The 21,991-nt window shown below is 33.5% G+C and overlaps 2 protein-coding genes, 1 long non-coding RNA gene and 1 pseudogene across 5 annotated transcripts; 1 reads left to right on the top strand and 3 right to left on the bottom strand.

The window, feature by feature from the left end:
• Window positions 802–3,866, bottom strand: LOC109336107. 2 transcript variants are annotated; one of them, XM_019572499.1, is made up of 5 exons: window positions 3,734–3,866; window positions 3,068–3,156; window positions 2,033–2,112; window positions 1,640–1,908; window positions 802–1,036 (listed from the first exon to the last, which is right to left on the bottom strand). In XM_019572499.1, exons 1-4 carry the CDS (start codon window positions 3,777–3,779, stop codon window positions 1,650–1,652), a joined length of 474 nt encoding a protein of 157 aa, XP_019428044.1. In that variant the 5' UTR covers window positions 3,780–3,866; the 3' UTR covers window positions 802–1,036; window positions 1,640–1,649. The 2 variants fall into 2 exon arrangements, with proteins under 2 accessions (XP_019428044.1, XP_019428042.1); XM_019572497.1 differs by lacking the exon at window positions 802–1,036 and having other exon boundaries at window positions 1,423–1,908; window positions 3,734–3,865.
• On the bottom strand, window positions 6,672–10,753 carry LOC109336108. 2 transcript variants are annotated; one of them, XM_019572501.1, is made up of 5 exons: window positions 10,652–10,753; window positions 9,931–10,020; window positions 8,336–8,424; window positions 7,301–7,380; window positions 6,672–7,176 (listed from the first exon to the last, which is right to left on the bottom strand). In XM_019572501.1, the coding sequence occupies exons 3-5, from the start codon at window positions 8,405–8,407 to the stop codon at window positions 6,918–6,920; spliced, it is 411 nt and encodes a 136-aa protein (XP_019428046.1). In that variant the 5' UTR covers window positions 8,408–8,424; window positions 9,931–10,020; window positions 10,652–10,753; the 3' UTR covers window positions 6,672–6,917. The 2 variants fall into 2 exon arrangements, with proteins under 2 accessions (XP_019428046.1, XP_019428045.1); XM_019572500.1 differs by lacking the exons at window positions 9,931–10,020; window positions 10,652–10,753 and adding an exon at window positions 9,002–9,132.
• On the bottom strand, window positions 12,466–13,200 carry LOC109336110. Its single transcript, XR_002106302.1, has 3 exons — window positions 13,107–13,200; window positions 12,949–12,994; window positions 12,466–12,813 (listed from the first exon to the last, which is right to left on the bottom strand). It is a non-coding gene; the product is annotated as an uncharacterized LOC109336110 (long non-coding RNA).
• Window positions 17,173–21,371, top strand: LOC109336109 (annotated as a pseudogene).

Genomic DNA, 21,991 nt, shown 5'->3' with positions numbered 1-21,991 from the left:
AAACACAACACAAATAGTCTAACTGCGTGATTGGATTTACATTTGACAATGCTAATAAGTTCGAGTTGACAGTGGAAAACTTGAAAGCTGCATTTAGTTAGCTTCTGGAAACGCGCATTTGACCAATGCTAAAAACAAGAAGCAAACACACTAAATGCCTTTCCACACAAAAATTGAAGACCCAAGTTCAAATCTCAATTCATGTATTCCACGCTAAAAATTGTGTTTATAATTAATCTCCCGAGAAAAAGTCTAACCCTCAGTAAAATACTCAACCATACAAAATGTTCTTTTTTCATGAATGCAAGGAGCTAACAGTCAACAAAAAGAGAATAGCGGTGACAGAGTGCACGAGGCACCTACCTAATGAAATTTTGGAAAATATATGTAAGCAGTCTTAAATCTTAATAAAATTGAAAAAACTGCCCAGATATGGAAGCCCCAACGAATCAACACAGCATGATCTCCAATCTCTTTTGTCAAGCTCCATTTAGCTTGCCATTCCACACATTTATTCCCTTCTCTAAATGGGTAAACATCTTCTGTCCCAGAATGTGTATCACTTCATGTGTCATTGCTTGTGATTGGTTTTTAACATAAATATATTTTATTCAACCAAACACAAGCAGTGGCACATGGAGTGACACACTTTTGTGAGACAACATATATGTTCCCTCTCTAAATAGACCATTCCTTATTTTTTGACTAAGATATCCAAGGCTGAATAGACATCAGTATGGAATCTAAAGCCCTGAACTCAATTACCATTATCAAGTCTAATGAGCCCCTCACAAGCCACAACCAACATCACCTAAATTACCTTCAAAAGCCACTCACTATCTGTATTTAGTTTATACTAACCAGAAGGAAAATCCCATTTAACATATTCAACCACCAGCTGCTTTATCCCCTTCAAACAAATTTAGAGGCTTCCATGCATTAAAAATATTAGTAGCATGATCCAGAACTAACTTAGCTGATTGAAAACTTGAAATGGTTTGCTGAAGTCTTAAAAAAAAATAGCCTTATTCATCCACTACCACAATTCCACAAATAAGCAACCATGAGCTCCTATTGTATATTGGTTCCATTACACATAGACTTAAGAGCATGTTTGTTTTGTGTAATGGAATAAATATACAGTATGAGCTCTACCAAAAGAATCCTGTTCTTATCAACATGCCACCAATTTAAATAGCACACTGTAAACCAGACAATTTGAGGCATACAAGAAACCAGCAATGCATGTCCCCCAACAAGAGGCACCCATTTTTCCATTGACATCAGTATCAGTTACAACTTGCAAATAAGAACATATATGCCAAACTGCATACTATTTCCCTATGAACATTGTTACTTTATTTTCATGTTAAAATATGGGCCCTTAAGACCTGGAGAGGGAAGTTGGAAAGATATCCATAATGTAGATAGTCGGGTTAACCCACATTAAGTAATTAATGTAAGCTAGATATAGCAAGGGCAGAATATAAATTAGTTACTTTTGGCCATAGTCCTCAAGTAAACAACTACATTCCATTAAAGGCCTGTTAAGAATTTTAAGAAAATGTATTACATTTGTTTGAAGTCACCATTCCAGCAAGGAAAATGCAAAATATATAATCAGAATTCAGAAACTCACATTCGTAATTCTACTTCTGTTTCTTATTTCCCAATATAGGCGATCTCAAAGGAACCGTCTTCCTCTTGGAAAATGCACTAGTCCTACTTTCTTCCTGTTCATCGTCCTCACTGTCATCTAAATCATCTCTTGCAACTGTGGTGGACTCTTCAGCAATCTTGGCCCTTTTTCTTTTTTCAGCACCCAATTTGGCATACAATTTCCTGTCAACTGGGTCATCTGAAGGCCCAACTTTGGATTGGCGTGAAATTTTTGCACCTAGCCCAAGCCTAGAAACATTTGTCATGGTAAAACATGTTGTAAAAATAGTTATCATAGCAAGCAAACAAGTACATTATATAAACATGTAGAAGTTAAAATAGTCAACGGTTTAATGTGATTAGTTGTACTGACCTAGAAGGTCGACCCTCTATATCAGCATATGTTGTTCCATCATCTGCATCTTGGCTCATATTATTTACCCATATCTCAGCCTACCAACAGAATGGTTAACAGGTAACTACCAGCAGCACTGAAAATTTGACGGTAATTTGAAAAATCGATCTTTGTTTATTCCAAAAAAGGACCAATAACCACAAGTTAAGGGAACTTAAAGACAGTTCTCTCCTCATCCCTCAGCTTGTGAAAGGATCAGATGTAAGAAGATTTTTACTTGTTTCCTTCTGGGGGGATGAGGTGGGAAGAAAGACACCAACTTAAATTCTAGATCCAAATAAACTATATTTTGCTTCTAGCTGAGGTCCAACATAACAGATGAAAAATTTAAATTTTTATTTGAGAAAATCTCTCAAGAATCAAGATCATTTAGTGTCATGACTTATGAGCCTATGTGGATATTTAGTGTGTAGCGGCAATGCCTTGGCAATTGCGTTTTCTTTGTTTACAAGTTCGGTGTAGTATCCAAGTTGAATAACACTATTCAATGCATAAAACTATCTGGGAATAACCTGAACATTGGATGATAAAATACTGAAAGACGGTAATGAAAGATAGAGTATACGGAAACGAAACAATTCCTATTATAGAATGAAACAGCATACACTGAGAGATAGTTGGGAGCAAGTTTAGCATTTTATTCCAAGTTCAAACAGATTTTAAAGCTGCTTTGTTTTATAAAAAATGATGCCTTCTAGAATAGTTCTTTATTTTACATGAATCAACACTTTCTTGCAAACGAATATAAATCAAATAGTGTAAATCTTTCAGAATGAAGGAAGTCAATTTCTAGAGTAAGTTTCAGTCTGTAAACAAATCTTTTGTTGTGAAAATATGCACCTTATCAAATTATATTGTTCATCAGCACTCACAGCAAACCTAGCAAATACATCAATCCGACATAAAGTAATTCACCATTCACTGGACAAACACAAAATTCCTAAACCCTATTCTCCATCTACAGAAACATATGCAAAAAAGATAAAAGTTTACCAATTTCAATGCCTTGTCCAACTTAACAATTTGAGAACTACTGACTTTCTTTGGTTTTTCTGCAACACTCATTTTAGGATCTTCGTACCCTGATAAATGAAGGGAACAATGCAAGTCAAGGTTTTAAAGCCAAAGAAAAAACATAATACATAAACAGAGTTGTACTTATCAGACCCTTGTCGCAATGTTTTAATACTCAGACCTATCATCAACATAGTGCCAAGGTGGGTCAGGCTAATGATTCATTAGTATGAAAGCTCACACTTGGCTAGCATTTGGTGCACAGAACAATATGGTGGAATGAGATGTTATATTCTGTTCTCTTTGGTTCCACCTCCTCTAATAGAACCAAAATATGACATGTTTATATCTTATAACTTGTTCTAATCTACTTATAAAATACCAGCCATAAAGCAAACTCATATTCTTTTCTATCCTATTCCTGCACATCATTACCTTAGCATTACTTATTTCTTTTCTATTTAAACATACTGAATCTAATGAACCCCATTTAAGACAACAGAATTCACAATTCTATACTATACTATACTTTCCCATACTTGTTTGAAATCTAATGTCATTTCAAGTTTTTTAGTTGGCACAAGGAGGAAAAGGAGATGTGCAGTGTGAAAATCACAGTTTTTGATAAATAAGGCTTCAACTCACCAAATGAAACAAGTTTCCAATCAATATGAACTGAACACCAACACATGGAATGCAGAGGCGACGCCAATAAGGATAAAGCTACTGTCTGCGTCTGATATATGATGCAAAGTGCAAGATGGGTGGTTTCGTCCTCTGATTAGTTAGGGCTGGGGTGAAGTCTCTTATTCTAGTTCTAGGGTTCAAAGATAATCTCGATTCCTTGTAAAATACTAAAATGTTTAACAAAACTACGAATTATTGGTTTTTTATTATTTTTTTGGTACAATACAACTTAACAGGTTTGAGGAGCCCACATGTTTAGTGTTGACAATATATTATTTCTTGATTTTTTTGGTACTATCAAAGGTATCCCCTCACCCTATGGGTAAGGAACTAGTCCCTTTCAGAGTGTATGGGTGACTCTCCCAACAAGTGTCGCTTCTAGTAATCAAATCTTTGATTAAGGTTTTTATTTTCGTTTATTTAAGTTGACACTCATTATCAGAACAGCAATAATTGGGAAGGAAATTATGCATGTGAAGTGATATTGTGAGATTCTAAACTAAGAGTTGTTACAATTTCTAAAGATACCAATTTAATTGCCATGAGATCCACTGCAAAACCATAAGCAGAATGACCAGTAAAATAGCCATAAAAAACAAGGCTGCCAATATGTTATTATAACAATGAAAAACCATGAAGATGACAATCTCATAGAAAATGAACATTAACCCCAATCAAATAGTTTCCTAATGTATATGACCATATGGAGCTCAAACAACTAAAGCATTGCTGACTAAATAGAAGAACCTGTGACTACCAGAGTGAGTATCATATATATATATATATATATATATATATATATATATAACAATTTAGTAAGTAATAACACAAATAACACTAACATAATAACAATTTAGTAACATATATAACATTACAATTCACACAAGATTATTTAAGCCACAAAATTAGTTGAAGAATTCAAACAAAACACAACATTATTCTCAAACATCTATATTTCTTTAGTATGCAGTTTGGTTTGATTCCAATCATTCCTAAATTTCTAAAACCATGAAATGAACCGAATATAAATAGTTCCTTAAAAAGTAACCGAACCGCGAAACCAAACCGAGCCACATTTTATGATTGGTTTGGTTCGTTTCCACTCATTTCGCGGTTAAAACTATAACCGCTTACACTCTTAATATAAACTCTAACACCATACATATTCAAGTAGCTTATATTTAGTCAAATAAACAAATTGACTAGCCAGACCTAATGGCCTTATGAAATACAGATTAGTACTAGAAGCTCGCAAGACACATGAAATCTTATTAGTGGAAGAGTTAAAAGTAGAAAGTTAATAAGCTAATCAATCTAGTTAGAACTATTTGATAAGATTACTAATTTCTCTTCATATCTTTTGTCTCTTCTTTCTATTGTTTCTACCCTCTAGGGTATACATAGTATGAGTACATAGACCAAAGCATTACATGTGTAATTGCAAAAAACCGCTGTACAAATGAATGCACATTAAACACAACACAAATAGTCTAACTGCGTGATTGGATTTACATTTGACAATGCTAATAAGTTCGAGTTGACAGTGGAAAACTTGAAAGCTGCATTTAGTTAGCTTCTGGAAACGCGCATTTGACCAATGCTAAAAACAAGAAGCAAACACACTAAATGCCTTTCCACACAAAAATTGAAGACCCAAGTTCAAATCTCAATTCATGTATTCCACGCTAAAAATTGTGTTTATAATTAATCTCCCGAGAAAAAGTCTAACCCTCAGTAAAATACTCAACCATACAAAATGTTCTTTTTTCATGAATGCAAGGAGCTAACAGTCAACAAAAAGAGAATAGCGGTGACAGAGTGCACGAGGCACCTACCTAATGAAATTTTGGAAAATATATGTAAGCAGTCTTAAATCTTAATAAAATTGAAAAAACTGCCCAGATATGGAAGCCCCAACGAATCAACACAGCATGATCTCCAATCTCTTTTGTCAAGCTCCATTTAGCTTGCCATTCCACACATTTATTCCCTTCTCTAAATGGGTAAACATCTTCTGTCCCAGAATGTGTATCACTTCATGTGTCATTGCTTGTGATTGGTTTTTAACATAAATATATTTTATTCAACCAAACACAAGCAGTGGCACATGGAGTGACACACTTTTGTGAGACAACATATATGTTCCCTCTCTAAATAGACCATTCCTTATTTTTTGACTAAGATATCCAAGGCTGAATAGACATCAGTATGGAATCTAAAGCCCTGAACTCAATTACCATTATCAAGTCTAATGAGCCCCTCACAAGCCACAACCAACATCACCTAAATTACCTTCAAAAGCCACTCACTATCTGTATTTAGTTTATACTAACCAGAAGGAAAATCCCATTTAACATATTCAACCACCAGCTGCTTTATCCCCTTCAAACAAATTTAGAGGCTTCCATGCATTAAAAATATTAGTAGCATGATCCAGAACTAACTTAGCTGATTGAAAACTTGAAATGGTTTGCTGAAGTCTTAAAAAAAAATAGCCTTATTCATCCACTACCACAATTCCACAAATAAGCAACCATGAGCTCCTATTGTATATTGGTTCCATTACACATAGACTTAAGAGCATGTTTGTTTTGTGTAATGGAATAAATATACAGTATGAGCTCTACCAAAAGAATCCTGTTCTTATCAACATGCCACCAATTTAAATAGCACACTGTAAACCAGACAATTTGAGGCATACAAGAAACCAGCAATGCATGTCCCCCAACAAGAGGCACCCATTTTTCCATTGACATCAGTATCAGTTACAACTTGCAAATAAGAACATATATGCCAAACTGCATACTATTTCCCTATGAACATTGTTACTTTATTTTCATGTTAAAATATGGGCCCTTAAGACCTGGAGAGGGAAGTTGGAAAGATATCCATAATGTAGATAGTCGGGTTAACCCACATTAAGTAATTAATGTAAGCTAGATATAGCAAGGGCAGAATATAAATTAGTTACTTTTGGCCATAGTCCTCAAGTAAACAACTACATTCCATTAAAGGCATGTTAACAATTTTAAGAAAATATATTACATTTGATTGAAGCCACCATTCCAGCAAGGCAAATGCATAATATACTAAAACTAACAGTGTTATAATCAAAATTCAGAAACAACTCACATTCATAATGCTACTTCTGTTTCTTATTTCCCAATATAGGCAATCTCAAAGGAACCGCCTTCTTCTTGGAAAATGCACTAGTCCTACTTTCTTCCTGTTCATCGTCCTCACTGTCATCTAAATCATCTCTTGCAACTGTGGTGGACTCTTCAGCAATCTTGGCCCTTTTTCTTTTTTCAGCACCCAATTTGGCATACAATTTCCTGTCAACTGGGTCATCTGAAGGCCCAACTTTGGATTGGCGTGAAATTTTTGCACCTAGCCCAAGCCTAGAAACATTTGTCATGGTAAAACATGTTGTAAAAATAGTTATCATAGCAAGCAAACAAGTACATTATATAAACATGTAGAAGTTAAAATAGTCAACGGTTTAATGTGATTAGTTGTACTGACCTAGAAGGTCGACCCTCTATATCAGCATATGTTGTTCCATCATCTGCATCTTGGCTCATATTATTTACCCATATCTCAGCCTACCAACAGAATGGTTAACAGGTAACTACCAGCAGCACTGAAAATTTGACGGTAATTTGAAAAATCGATCTTTGTTTATTCCAAAAAAGGACCAATAACCACAAGTTAAGGGAACTTAAAGACAGTTCTCTCCTCATCCCTCAGCTTGTGAAAGGATCAGATGTAAGAAGATTTTTACTTGTTTCCTTCTGGGGGGATGAGGTGGGAAGAAAGACACCAACTTAAATTCTAGATCCAAATAAACTATATTTTGCTTCTAGCTGAGGTCCAACATAACAGATGAAAAATTTAAATTTTTATTTGAGAAAATCTCTCAAGAATCAAGATCATTTAGTGTCATGACTTATGAGCCTATGTGGATATTTAGTGTGTAGCGGCAATGCCTTGGCAATTGCGTTTTCTTTGTTTACAAGTTCGGTGTAGTATCCAAGTTGAATAACACTATTCAATGCATAAAACTATCTGGGAATAACCTGAACATTGGATGATAAAATACTGAAAGACGGTAATGAAAGATAGAGTATACGGAAACGAAACAATTCCTATTATAGAATGAAACAGCATACACTGAGAGATAGTTGGGAGCAAGTTTAGCATTTTATTCCAAGTTCAAACAGATTTTAAAGCTGCTTTGTTTTATAAAAAATGATGCCTTCTAGAATAGTTCTTTATTTTACATGAATCAACACTTTCTTGCAAACGAATATAAATCAAATAGTGTAAATCTTTCAGAATGAAGGAAGTCAATTTCTAGAGTAAGTTTCAGTCTGTAAACAAATCTTTTGTTGTGAAAATATGCACCTTATCAAATTATATTGTTCATCAGCACTCACAGCAAACCTAGCAAATACATCAATCCGACATAAAGTAATTCACCATTCACTGGACAAACACAAAATTCCTAAACCCTATTCTCCATCTACAGAAACATATGCAAAAAAGATAAAAGTTTACCAATTTCAATGCCTTGTCCAACTTAACAATTTGAGAACTACTGACTTTCTTTGGTTTTTCTGCAACACTCATTTTAGGATCTTCGTACCCTGATAAATGAAGGGAACAATGCAAGTCAAGGTTTTAAAGCCAAAGAAAAAACATAATACATAAACAGAGTTGTACTTATCAGACCCTTGTCGCAATGTTTTAATACTCAGACCTATCATCAACATAGTGCCAAGGTGGGTCAGGCTAATGATTCATTAGTATGAAAGCTCACACTTGGCTAGCATTTGGTGCACAGAACAATATGGTGGAATGAGATGTTATATTCTGTTCTCTTTGGTTCCACCTCCTCTAATAGAACCAAAATATGACATGTTTATATCTTATAACTTGTTCTAATCTACTTATAAAATACCAGCCATAAAGCAAACTCATATTCTTTTCTATCCTATTCCTGCACATCATTACCTTAGCATTACTTATTTCTTTTCTATTTAAACATACTGAATCTAATGAACCCCATTTAAGACAACAGAATTCACAATTCTATACTATACTATACTTTCCCATACTTGTTTGAAATCTAATGTCATTTCAAGTTTTTTAGTTGGCACAAGGAGGAAAAGGAGATGTGCAGTGTGAAAATCACAGTTTTTGATAAATAAGGCTTCAACTCACCAAATGAAACAAGTTTCCAATCAATATGAACTGAACACCAACACATGGAATGCAGAGGCGACGCCAATAAGGATAAAGCTACTGTCTGCGTCTGATATATGATGCAAAGTGCAAGATGGGTGGTTTCGTCCTCTGATTAGTTAGGGCTGGGGTGAAGTCTCTTATTCTAGTTCTAGGGTTCAAAGATAATCTCGATTCCTTGTAAAATACTAAAATGTTTAACAAAACTACGAATTATTGGTTTTTTATTATTTTTTTGGTACAATACAACTTAACAGGTTTGAGGAGCCCACATGTTTAGTGTTGACAATATATTATTTCTTGATTTTTTTGGTACTATCAAAGGTATCCCCTCACCCTATGGGTAAGGAACTAGTCCCTTTCAGAGTGTATGGGTGACTCTCCCAACAAGTGTCGCTTCTAGTAATCAAATCTTTGATTAAGGTTTTTATTTTCGTTTATTTAAGTTGACACTCATTATCAGAACAGCAATAATTGGGAAGGAAATTATGCATGTGAAGTGATATTGTGAGATTCTAAACTAAGAGTTGTTACAATTTCTAAAGATACCAATTTAATTGCCATGAGATCCACTGCAAAACCATAAGCAGAATGACCAGTAAAATAGCCATAAAAAACAAGGCTGCCAATATGTTATTATAACAATGAAAAACCATGAAGATGACAATCTCATAGAAAATGAACATTAACCCCAATCAAATAGTTTCCTAATGTATATGACCATATGGAGCTCAAACAACTAAAGCATTGCTGACTAAATAGAAGAACCTGTGACTACCAGAGTACCAATTACAATAGGATCAATAAAACATGAAATTGATTCGGAAACTTTGGTCTTTTACATGGGAAAAACCATAAGTGGTTGCTGAAAACCACAAACTACCTTAGATGGTGGCTAGTGCTCTTACCTTGATTGAGGAGCAGAAACTTGGCTAGATGGTGGACGCGTGACTGAAGTGTGAACCCGTACACAGAGATATGTGATGCACCCCTGGATCCTGGTGCAATCAAACAACAAACACAGACATCTATCAAAATCTAAATACGACCAAAACCACATAAATTACACTTCATGCCTACCCAGACCTCAAGAGTCCCTTCCCCAACCCCACTTAACAAGTACAATCATTAGAAGCGAACTGAAATAATTCCAACCTATATAGAGTTATAACATTCTAACATAGCCAAAATGGATCTTTTAAATGGGAAGAATCAGTATATTAACTTACAATTCACAACTGCACTATTGCAGTTTCGAGAGTAAACACAAACGGCATAACCCAATTTAAACACTATATATACAATGCTATCATATAATGCTACCAATCCTACCATAGTACATGAACAGAGATTTAATAAATAAGCGAAAACGATGAAGATGGTGACGGAAGTTCAATTTTTCAATGGAATGCGCTGTTTTATGGGATCTATCGTTAAAATTGAGATGTTTATGGGATGGATGTTTAGGGTTTAGTTGTTTAAAGCTTGAAGCTGGAAGTGAAAATTGGAAAACGTTGTCAAATTTTATACATCTAGAAATCATTGTAGTTTGAATACATGATAACATTAGAACTATGTTAGGGTTTATATGAAATTTCAAGGTTCATGTTAAGGGTTATTGAGACTAACCTTTTCTGAAGCTTGACGAAGTTCTGCAATGGCAGTGACGGCACCGCAAAAATTCAAAACAGGATGTTATGCGTGGTGAGGGTAGTTTTGTTATTACAATAAATAATGCCGGGCAATAAAAGCTGGATCAAGAATCCCAGTCGGCCAATCCGGTATTAATAAAGAAATTTTACTCTTCCTAACTATTAGTGAAATTCAGTCTAAAATTAAAATAAAGTATTCTAATATTTTTTTACAAAAGTATTTGTACATGGGATAGAAACACGCCAAGAATAAGTTTGAAAAAGTGTAATATTTATGCACTATTGGTATATTATCTTATATTTATTTGTATTAATTTTTTGAAGAGTTAATAATGATAAAAAATGAATGGTGGATAATGAATTGACAGAGTATAAAACTTTTAACGTGAGTACTCATATCACAAGTTAGTAATTTCAAACCATTAATTTGAGAATGATTTGAAAATTTAAGAATTACAATATAACTCAAAAAGTTATGCAACAAGCTATCATTCAGGTTAAAATTTCCTACAAACAAAATTTATCTATTCTTAACATATCCACTACTTTTTGCTTTTTGCTCATAATTTCCTCTTTATGGAATCTACACATAGTAGCAAAACCTCTTCCTATGGAACTCATCCCATAAACAATAAAGTCTAAAGCCAAGTTTAGTTGTGGTTCTTGTATTTTCATGCACATGTTTCTAAAAGCATTTAGATCCATAAACAAAATAGTTACCTCCAAAACTCTTCATTTTTCGTGCACCAAAAATAATATCCCCATGAATCTTGAAAAATCATCTACTATTACAAGAACATATTAGTTACCTCCAAAACTCTTAGTCCTTGAAGGACCAAATAAGTCCATATGTAACAATTGTAATGGCCTATTAGTAGAAAATATATGCTTAGGTTTAAAATATATTTTTAATTGTTTACCCTTTTTGGCATGCATCACATAGTTTATCTTTAACAAACTTTATCTTGGGCAAACCAAGTAGTTCATTTTTAATCAATTTATTCAAATGATCCATATGAATATGAGCAATTCTCCTATGCCATAGTCTTGCATCATCGTTGTTAACTACTATACATTTATTTTTAAAGGAAATGTCATTTAAGGAAATCATATTTTTATATAAATATTGTCAATTCTATTTCCTATAAGTTTAGCATCACTGGTTACCTTATCTTCAATGATGAATTTGTCAGAGTTGAAACCATGTTCAAGCCTTTGTCACAAAGTTGACTAATATTTAGAAGATTAAGCTTCGGGCCTATAACATAAAGTACTCCTTCAATGATGGTAGAAAGTGGTTTTCCAACTTGACCAACTCCAAGAATTATTCCTTTGTTATTGTCTCCATAGGTGACAAATACTTTGTACTTCATGTGAACACTCAATTTTGTCCTACCTTTACTTTTTATCATTAGTGCAAAACTCAATAAAAAATAAAATTATGTACAACTTCACTTTATTTAGAACAAGATTTTGGCATCTTTTAACAATAATCAAAGTTGAGATAAGCCAATGTGAGTTTGTCGTGTGAATAGAATTTTACTATGAATGCCTTGATTATGAACATAGCAGTAACTATTATTTTAGAATGGTGATAACTTGTACAATCACATAACTATCTATCATAACAGATATGGGCATGCAACCTGCATCACGTTAAGAAATATTTGAAACAAGCATGTATATACCTTAACGTTCACGTCCCAACTCAGTAATCATATACAAGCCACTTAAATGAATGACATAGTCTCAAGTTGATAAAAATGTGAGGCATCTTAAATAATCCAAACATTAGCTATGAAAACCACCCGAAAAAGGGGGGGTCCAGACATCAGTGAACTTTCTCACTATTCAATCACTTCAAATGAAGCATTCCTTTTGCTGTTTAGTAATTGAACGCATAAGTTACAACAGAAAATTGAATTGGTACACTAACAATGTTTTTTTTTTGTTTTGATCTCTAATTGGCTAAAACGTCACTACTTGGAATACTTTAAAAGCAAACTGAAACACCAATCCTTGAACAGCAACATCTCTATAGGCTTTGCTTCCCCAATTCATGCATTCAGAAAACTAAGTAACCATGTAGACCTTGAATTTAGCAATCCTTCCTTGGTTTATTTGCTTGTAGTTCAGGTTCTGCAATAGTAAGGTATTAACAAAAATTAAGCAAATCAGATTGGAACGTATTAGTATAGCATTGCTTAACCATATAACAGAATTGGAAACACAAGGATTACCAAACAAAAATTAGAGATATATAAGACTTCTTACCTTGCCTCTAAAACCTGCAATCCTTCAAGTCCTAATATCAAAGTAGCTGTCACAATCATAAAAGCCCAACAGTATGTATTAGTATCACAAGAAAAGTATGCAGTATGTAATTAAAAGGTGTGGTCGGCATTCAGCAATTCATAAATCCAATCCCCCACCTATTGAGTTAAAGGTTAAGATTGATTCCAACAACAAGTTGCACCAGAATGTAAGACTCATTTACCGAGTTAGTTGAATGGACAGGGTCAAGCTGAATTGATCGGCCCCAACATTTGCTTTTTAAGTTGCTATCCCCCAAAATTTCCAACCTCTACCCTCACAATGACATGCAACTTTCATATGGTGATAATTGACCTTCTCTAAGATAAAATGAAGGCCTTTATCTGGAAAGTTATCCTTATATGTTCCTCTAAGTAATGGATTAAATGGTTTGCAAATTCAAGGATCCACAACCTCCTCGGATTCAAATGTGTAGACCCCTTCACTATCTATTTCCTCCTATGCAGCATCATGTCTCTGATTATCATACCTAGAATCACTAAAATTTTCATCACTCAATTTTTCCTTCCTTAATATGGAGGAAGCCTCTTGATCATTCCATTGTCTTTGGCTCTCATCACCTACTATATTCTCTGGATCAACTTTTTCTGAAGCAAAGCATCAAATACTTTGTATGCATTCTTGTTGATTAAAACTAAAGTTTTTGTTCTTGGATGATCTTTCTGAATCTTGCTTGGTCCTCTTCATAAGTTCAATCTTGCTTGGTCCTCTTCACCTGCAAGTTCCATCATGCGTTTCTTTTGTTGATTTGCAATTTGATATTATAAAGAATTCATATATACCTAATACAGAGGTCAAGATGTTTTTAGCTTTAAGATCAGATTGAACTTTCTTCTTATCCCCATCATTGCATACACCCTTTGATTTTGGTTCTTTGACTCCATTAATAACAACACTAGGAATGTATGGATCTTCCTCTATTGCATTTTATATGTCTAAGTTTTTGAGACTCTATGAAGATTCTCATTCTAATTTTCCAGAAGTTATAACAGTCTCCAACAAAACTTGGAAGGCGATTGATATTGGAACCTTCTCCAAAGAAATACATAGAGGTCATCTAGAATGTTAGGATCAAGGGAATAACTTACTCAGCCTCGCTCTAGTGCCAATTGTAAGTATAGATGACAAACTAAGAGGGGATGAACTAGTTTTCTACGGAGAAGATTTTTGGCTCTTTTTAAAATAACAATTAGATTATCAAATGGAAGACTTAAGTAACCAAAAATCGAAACAATAGAAATTAAAAGAGTATGGAAAAGACAAGTAACACCATATGTATATTGGTTCACCTTCAATCTATCAAAGGCTATATCTAGTTCTCTTGCAAATCACAAGAGATTTTCACTATGTATGAGTTTAATCTTTACAAATGTTACACCAAGATTCTCACTCACAAATCCTTTAACAAGAAGCACACCACTTCTTAGTTTACACTTTTTTCCTCATCATACCTATGGTGATTTATAAGTATGAACAATTGAAGAATTTCTGTCTAGGGCTTTAGGATTGATAAATGTTCTCACACTTAGGATTTGAATCCTTTGTAAGACAAATACAATAAATATAACATAATGATCTTATGTTTTTCAGAAGCAATGAAAGTGTAGAAAAAATATTTCTGAAAAACTTCAACAACTTTGAATATGAAATTAGAAATTGTGAAATTCAAGCTTTTGGAAGTACTTAACTTAGAAAACAATAATATCTTATCCACTTGATGTGTTTGCTTTCATTTCTTCAATCTTTTTTATTCTTTTTGTTATGTTGGTATCTTCATCAAAACTTAACTAATATTAAAGAGTTAGATCTTCTTCATATTTATCAAGTATGAGTCTCTCCCTATATCAATCAGAATTGGTAGAATTGTTTTGTTCTATTCCTAAAAATCGAGGTCAGTGTTGTGTGAAGTAGTCAACTTTTTAAAATAATTATTTCCCTAACTTTCTTAATATGATACGTAGTTACTATTGAGAGGGAATAACTCAATACTTTCAAAATGAAAATCCAATGTATCTCAATGTAAAAACATTTAATATTTAAAGAACTTGATTTTGTATGGTAAAGATGTGAGATTCACTTATAGTATTACTCTATCCCAAGTATCTTAAACCTATCTTAGGACTTTATTAATAAAATTAATGATAATAAGTAAATTACATAAATCTAAAACTTCTTGTCCTTGGAATCTCTAATCTTGTATGATCAGAGGTTGTCATTGTAACATGTCTTATATAGATTGTCTTCATCAATACACTTTGTATATAGATTTGCCTCTTGTACTTTAAGTCTTGACTTGTTCTCAAATTAACATAACTTATTGACATAAGGAATGAGGATGTTTAATGTGCTCAAATTGTCTTGTTGTCAAACTAGCATAACAGCTTCACTAAATTTGTCAAACTCTACATTTTGAATTTTGTGCTTTCTGTAAGATTAGTAGAAACCTTAAATTTTTTTAAAGGATTTGTTTAAGAATGTGGTTTCGGAGGGGAAGAAAATGAATGACTTTGCAAAAACATTCATTGTTTGAGAGTTGGATGAAGAAAATGAGAATGTTTTGAAGAGTTTTTCAAGCTCTCAATAACCCTCTATATGTCTATTTTTATAGTTCTCCCAATTTGAGGTTTTTGTGGAGACAAAATGTCTAAAAACTTTAAGTAAAGTTATATAATTATATATTATTGTTCATTTCTCATTGTTAATTACATTTTAAAGGAAAAATAAAAAAATATTCTAACATTATAATTATTCTATCATCCTCATCTAAATTTTATACTCCCAAACAAAGGAGATAATTATCTTCCTTTTCCCTTCTATTCTCCCATTCCTAGCATTTTGATTTCTCTTATTCAATTTCCTTCATAATTCCCAAGCATACCAGTATATGTAGTTATAAAACATTACAAATGTATAATTGAATCAATTTATTAACCTAAAGACTTTAGATTTATATGAGTCGAGTTTAACTCATGTATTTAATAAGTTTAAATTTAACTAAAATTTAACACATTCGTTTCATGAATCAAATTAATTAATAGGTGAAGTGTTGAAGAAAGTTTGAATTTATGACCTTATTAATAGAGTTTGTTTCAACCAACCCAAGAAGGTAATTATACAATATTACAAGTTTGTGGCAAGTTATAGAAAAAAATTCATAGAAAATAATATACTTATGTTTTGATCTTTTTTTATGCTAATTTTTAAAGTTGGGAATGTGTTATTTCTAGTTATTTTTTGCAAGAATGCAAAATATTGACACCTTTTGACAATTATAATGGAAAGAGAAAGAGAGAAATCAAAATGTCTAGGAAAGGGATAGATGAAATGAGAAAGGAGGACAATTCTCTTTGTTTGAGAGTATGAAATTTAGATGTGAGAGAGTAATATAATGATATTGTAAGAGTATTTTTATTTTTTCTTTAAAAATATAATTAACAATGAGAAATGAACAATAATATATAATTATATAATATTACTAAAAATATTTATGTACATTTTATCTCTAAAAAAATCCAAATTGAGGAAACTATAAAAATACACACATATGAGGGTATGAGAAACCCTCCAAAACCTTCTTATCTCATTCATCAAACTCCCACACAAGAGAGAGACTTACAAAGTCATCTCTTTCACTCCATTCCTCTCCAAAATCATACTCTCAAATAAAAGCCTCTTATTTTAACCACTGATATTATCCCCTAACAAATTTATTTTCAGGGTTTGTGAGTATAAGTGAAGTATAGTCCACTTCAAATAAAAATAATATGCATGCCTACAACTAATCACAGGCTTACCCATAGATAAACTAATAATTATAAAAAAAAACAATTAAAAAATAACAAAATCCTTATTTTAATGACGTGGAATAATTTTGATTGGTTGTGTGACCATGCCTATATCAAAGTTTATTGGGTACATGCCTATACCAAATTTTTATGGGTACAGCCTATATCAAAATGAAGTGAAATCTTCTATCTTATTTTTCTATGCCTAACCTAACCCATTACCACTAATAAAATTTTAATAAGTATATCATATAAATTTAAATTAATTTTTAAGTTATTAATATTACTCATAAATCATAATAGTATATGATTAATTCGGAATAGAGTTATGTTGGTATATATAATTTCTATTCATGCGAAATTGATACAGGTTGTTTATTTTCAGCGCATGAAAGTGAACACTCCCAGATAAAAAAAGTTAACAATAGTCCAGGGAGGAGGAAGAAGAAGAATGATGCTTGTTATGTTGGTACTGATTCTCATAAGTTATGGTGCAAGAGGAAAAGAAAATGAGAGAGTGATACACACAAATGGTAACCCTAGTTCAGTGGTTTGGGTGGTTCAAATATTCATTTTAGTGTCCATCATCCAGATCGTGCCCATGACTTCCATAAATACGTGGGCCCTGCTCTTAAAACCGTGGGTAGTTCTGAACTGAACAAAAGGATGATTCGGTTCGGTTCATGCTGTTTTTCATCGTTAGACAGTTTGGTTTGGTTCGGTTAATAGTTTGTTAAATTTTGCCATGTGCTTATTGGAATGTTATAAAAACTTGTTTTGTTACTTTTGCTTATACAATATCATGGGAAACAGGGAATCTCTGTTGGAAATTTTACAAATTTTAGCTTATAATGTAGTTCACCTCATTAGAAATTTTACCATATCTCCTACTCTATACTGCTACAGTGCTACTCATATCCACGCTACTTGGGTTGTCAACCATTTTTTGTGTTTTATCATAATTGCGAACTCATAAGATATAAGTAATCTAACAAAGAACACAAGTGTTTAAAAGTGATATGATGGACAGTCTTTTATGATCTTTTATTCTCTCCTCCAGATGGGAAAAGCAAAGATTTACTAACAATGAAGCAGAATGAGGATGAATGGGTGGAATATCGGGATGTAATGGATAGTGTTATCGAGAGGAGTGGACTTGACAAGAGCTTATTCTTCGACCTTAAAGGCAATTATGATAATTTCGGTGTTCCGGTTGTTGGCGGTTCATTGGATTTCTTTTCTAAATACAGCATCAATGGGCAGTTAGGCAGAAGTGAGAGTGTTAATAGCATCACCGTTGAGGTACACCATTTACTCTAACTATCATTCTATGAAATATCAGTTCTTATGTATGCATGCATTTCAACACCAGTTAATGATGTAGAAAATTTTAATCATCAATGCGTTTTGTATGGTAATTGATTATTAATAGTTCATTAACAAAACAATACATGTTGTTTAGAATATCTTTGTACACCATTAACTAGTGAACAATGGTGTAGTGGAAATTATGTGCAATTAACTTATTTTTTTGAAATATACTCCTAAGAACAGATTTAAGTATTGTTAAACATTTATAATAGCAAAAGTCAATTCAACACAAGATATATAAATGATTTTGTAGAAGCTCGATAATATATTCTACAGCGACACACTTGATAGCTTTTATCCATTGTTACTCCAGTATATGTTAAGAGAAAACTTTAGTACACAACTATAAGGTTCCTGATGCTTTGTGGTACTGAATGTTGGGTGATAAAGAGCCAACGACAGTATAATCTCTATTTAGCAAATATAAGGATGCTACATTGTCAGAGTGGATATAGATTACAAGATAAAATTAGGAATGAGGGCATTCAGAGAAATAGGGGAACATATATTGAAGAAAAAACAATAGAATCATGTCTAAGGTTGTTTGGGTTGTGAGAAGTCAGAAAACTAGGTCATGGAGGATAACTCACTAGTTAGAGGTAGAGGGAGACAAAGAAAAGCTAGAAAACCATTAAAAGGACATAGAGGTAAATGTTTTGCAATGAATGCAAAAGATTGACTATAATCTTTTGTTCAATGGCAAGTTCCTAATTTTTGGCAGAAGAATCATTCAATCTATTGTTTGGAATTCCCAAAATGTTAATTTAGCCTGTCATTTTGTGGATTAGTTATTGAATCATTCTCGTGATCAGTTAAAAGTTTCTTCTTTCCTGAATAATACTGCTGGGAAATGAATTATGTACGTGTTTAAAGTTTCTTCTTTCTTGAATTATGTACGTGTTTAAAGTTGAGAAATGAGAGCTCAAAACCGTGGGCTTGAATGCTGATATATTTTATTGTTTGATACTGCAAATGTTTTCCATACTCTTTTGCTATACTCTTTTGCTCATACTTGCATACCTATCACAGACTCAGGAACGGAAACATCTATTTGTTGAGTTTGACAGCACAATGTCAATTGGCTTACGAGGTCCAACTAATGTCTTTGGGCACCCCACAGATCAATTACTAATGGATCTAGACTTAGAACTCTCACGCTGGGATTCTCAGTCAGCAAAACCAGTTACGAAAATCTCCTTTGGGCATTTTCCACTCTCATTTTCTGCACCCTCTGGTTCTGGTAGGACCTTAGAAGATGTTTTTCTAAAGCATTCCATATCAGCTTACCTGTGTGGGCATCTCCATACTAAATTTGGTAAGAACTTAAAGAGATTCCATCAGTCGACCAATCATTCTTTATCCTTGCACAAGTTGTTTCAGTTTAACATGCACCAGAGTTCTTTTCAAAGTAATGTAAATTGTTCCGCGAAAACCTTGCCAATTCAAGAGTTTTGGGAGTGGGAGATGGGTGATTGGAGAAAGAATAGACAACTTCGAATTTTAGCCATTGATAGTGGCCATGTTTCCTATGTTGATATTGATTTCCAATCAGGGAGCAAAAAACGGCAATTATATTCCCGACTTTTCCTTTGGACTCTCGCTTCATGTCAACATCTTTATCTAATCATAAATATGAATGTCAATCCGTGCCTCCGTCTTAGGAGACCATTCGAGCTCTGGTGTTTTCTGTTTCTCCAGTTGTGTCAGTTGTGGCTAGAGTATATGATTCAAGATATGGAAACTTTGATTTAGTTGTGGAAGCACCTATGATCAAGCATGCCAATGAGACATCCAGAGGAGAACTCTATGTTGCTCCATGGAATTACAAAGCCTTCGAAGATGCTTCTCCTGATAGATTTTGGCTTCAAGTTGAAGCAATTGACATCATGGGCAGATCAACTTTGACCGATCCATTTTCAATAAATGGTCATAGGTTCAAGCTTTCTTGGAGCTGGAAGGAGTTTTTGGTCATGGGATGTCAATGGTCTGCTTTATATTACCCATTATTCTGGTCTGCTCTGGGTTGTATGTTCTTCTTTCTTCTTCTTCCTAAAGGCTCTCCTTGTTTTTTCAAATAAGTTATACACTTACAAGAACGTCATTGCTAATAAAAGCTTCGCAAATGGTGTATTATGGGTTCTCCAGGAGCTCTGCAGGGTTCGCACGTTATGGTTTAGTTGGATAGGATACCTATTCTATCTTATACTGTCCCCCTGGTTTATTGGTCATGTTTCTACTGAAGGGGAAAATAAGGGATACATGACCTATATAGGATGGGCTGTACAGACTTCTCATGGAAAGGGGAAGCATGAATGTGTTGGATCTCCAGATATCATGGTGGTTGTTCTACCTCATTTATTGTTTGTGGTTTTGCCGGCATTTTTTGCGACTGGTGCTCTGACTGCTGAAAGAGGCATTTACAGGGAACATATGTTAGCATTTTCAGGGAAGAAAAAAGATGATATTGATTTGAACTCTAGAAGATCTTTATCAAATGGCAACCAGAGCAATATAAAATCCAATTTCCCCTTTAGGAAACGATGGATTCGGAAGCATATGGTATGCTTGGCAGTATGTTGGAAGCATTTCATGGTAAGGCTTAAAACCAATACTTTACAGTTCAGTCCATGCAAAAGTATACGTAAAATGTTATCAACACTCTCTCCAACAAACTCTTTACTATTGGTGATAGTGTGAAAGAAGGTTTAAAACAGTGTTGTGAAGAGTTTGTTGTTAGAATTTTTAATAATACATTAACATTAATATAGGAGACTAAAAGATAGTAATGGATGGTATGAATTAAGTTCTTTGAATGGTTATTCATTCCTTGACATGATATCCTAAATATATTTCTTGGTACCATTATCATTCTGAAAAATTATACCAATACAGTTTTTTTGGCTCTCCATGCTTCTTTCCGCTCTTGTTTTGTTTGGTTCATTTGATTATTTTCTACACCATTCCATTGCAGAATTGCAGAACTGTTACAAAAGCCTATGATATGAACCCAGTGCTCCATTTTCTGGGTTATGGTTTTTCAATTCCCTTGTTGTTGGCATATGCTGTAAGTGAAACCAAAAGTGCCTAATGAAACTTGTTCGAAGGGCTTACAATTACTCGATCAAGCCGGACCCTATTCTGGATGCAGCTAATATGGATATACACATGTGATCGGTGTTAAAATTGGTGGAAACTAACCTGGGTCAACAAATACTCTACCTTTTTAGAATTGTTGCATACAGAGGCAACACGAATGCTGATTATTTTGCAGACCATGCTCATAATCTGCTTTTAGTTTTCCAATACATATCAAATTGCCACATTCTTTCCCCTCCTCGATGATGTTTTTATTGTTTGTTTTCTTAGGGTCTATTTGTGAGTTGGTTTTTCGAGGGTAAGAGAGGGAAGAGAAAGAAGGCTTAGGAGCCATGAAATACATTTTTAAGATGACTCTCAAACCTTTTCTTTCTCTTCCTTCCTCTCCAAAATCAACCCACAAACAGAAAGCATGGTCTTGTGAAGTTTGGGTTTTCAAGCTGCTGAAGCCCTAAAAAAAAAGAAGAGAACAAATTTGACCCTTTGTTCTGTACAGTGGTGATATTTATTTATTGGAGGCGGAATATAGTACAAGATCTATCACAATGCAGTACTTAAGATTGTACATGGGTGTATGCAACAAACTTAATATGGAAATCCAATTGCTTTGCAACACTAGTGCACTTGCAATATTCAGCAAATTTTTATACAATGTAAATTTGCTAATAATGAATCCTAGGGATGATTATTCATACCTCACTGCTAATAATACCATACTCATCATTACATTA

Source organism: Lupinus angustifolius, chromosome LG20 (genome assembly GCF_001865875.1).
Source record: "Lupinus angustifolius cultivar Tanjil chromosome LG20, LupAngTanjil_v1.0, whole genome shotgun sequence".
Lineage (NCBI taxonomy): Eukaryota > Viridiplantae > Streptophyta > Magnoliopsida > Fabales > Fabaceae > Lupinus > Lupinus angustifolius.
Note: the sequence above shows the minus strand (reverse complement) of the source record. Positions and strands in the feature narration are given on the sequence as shown.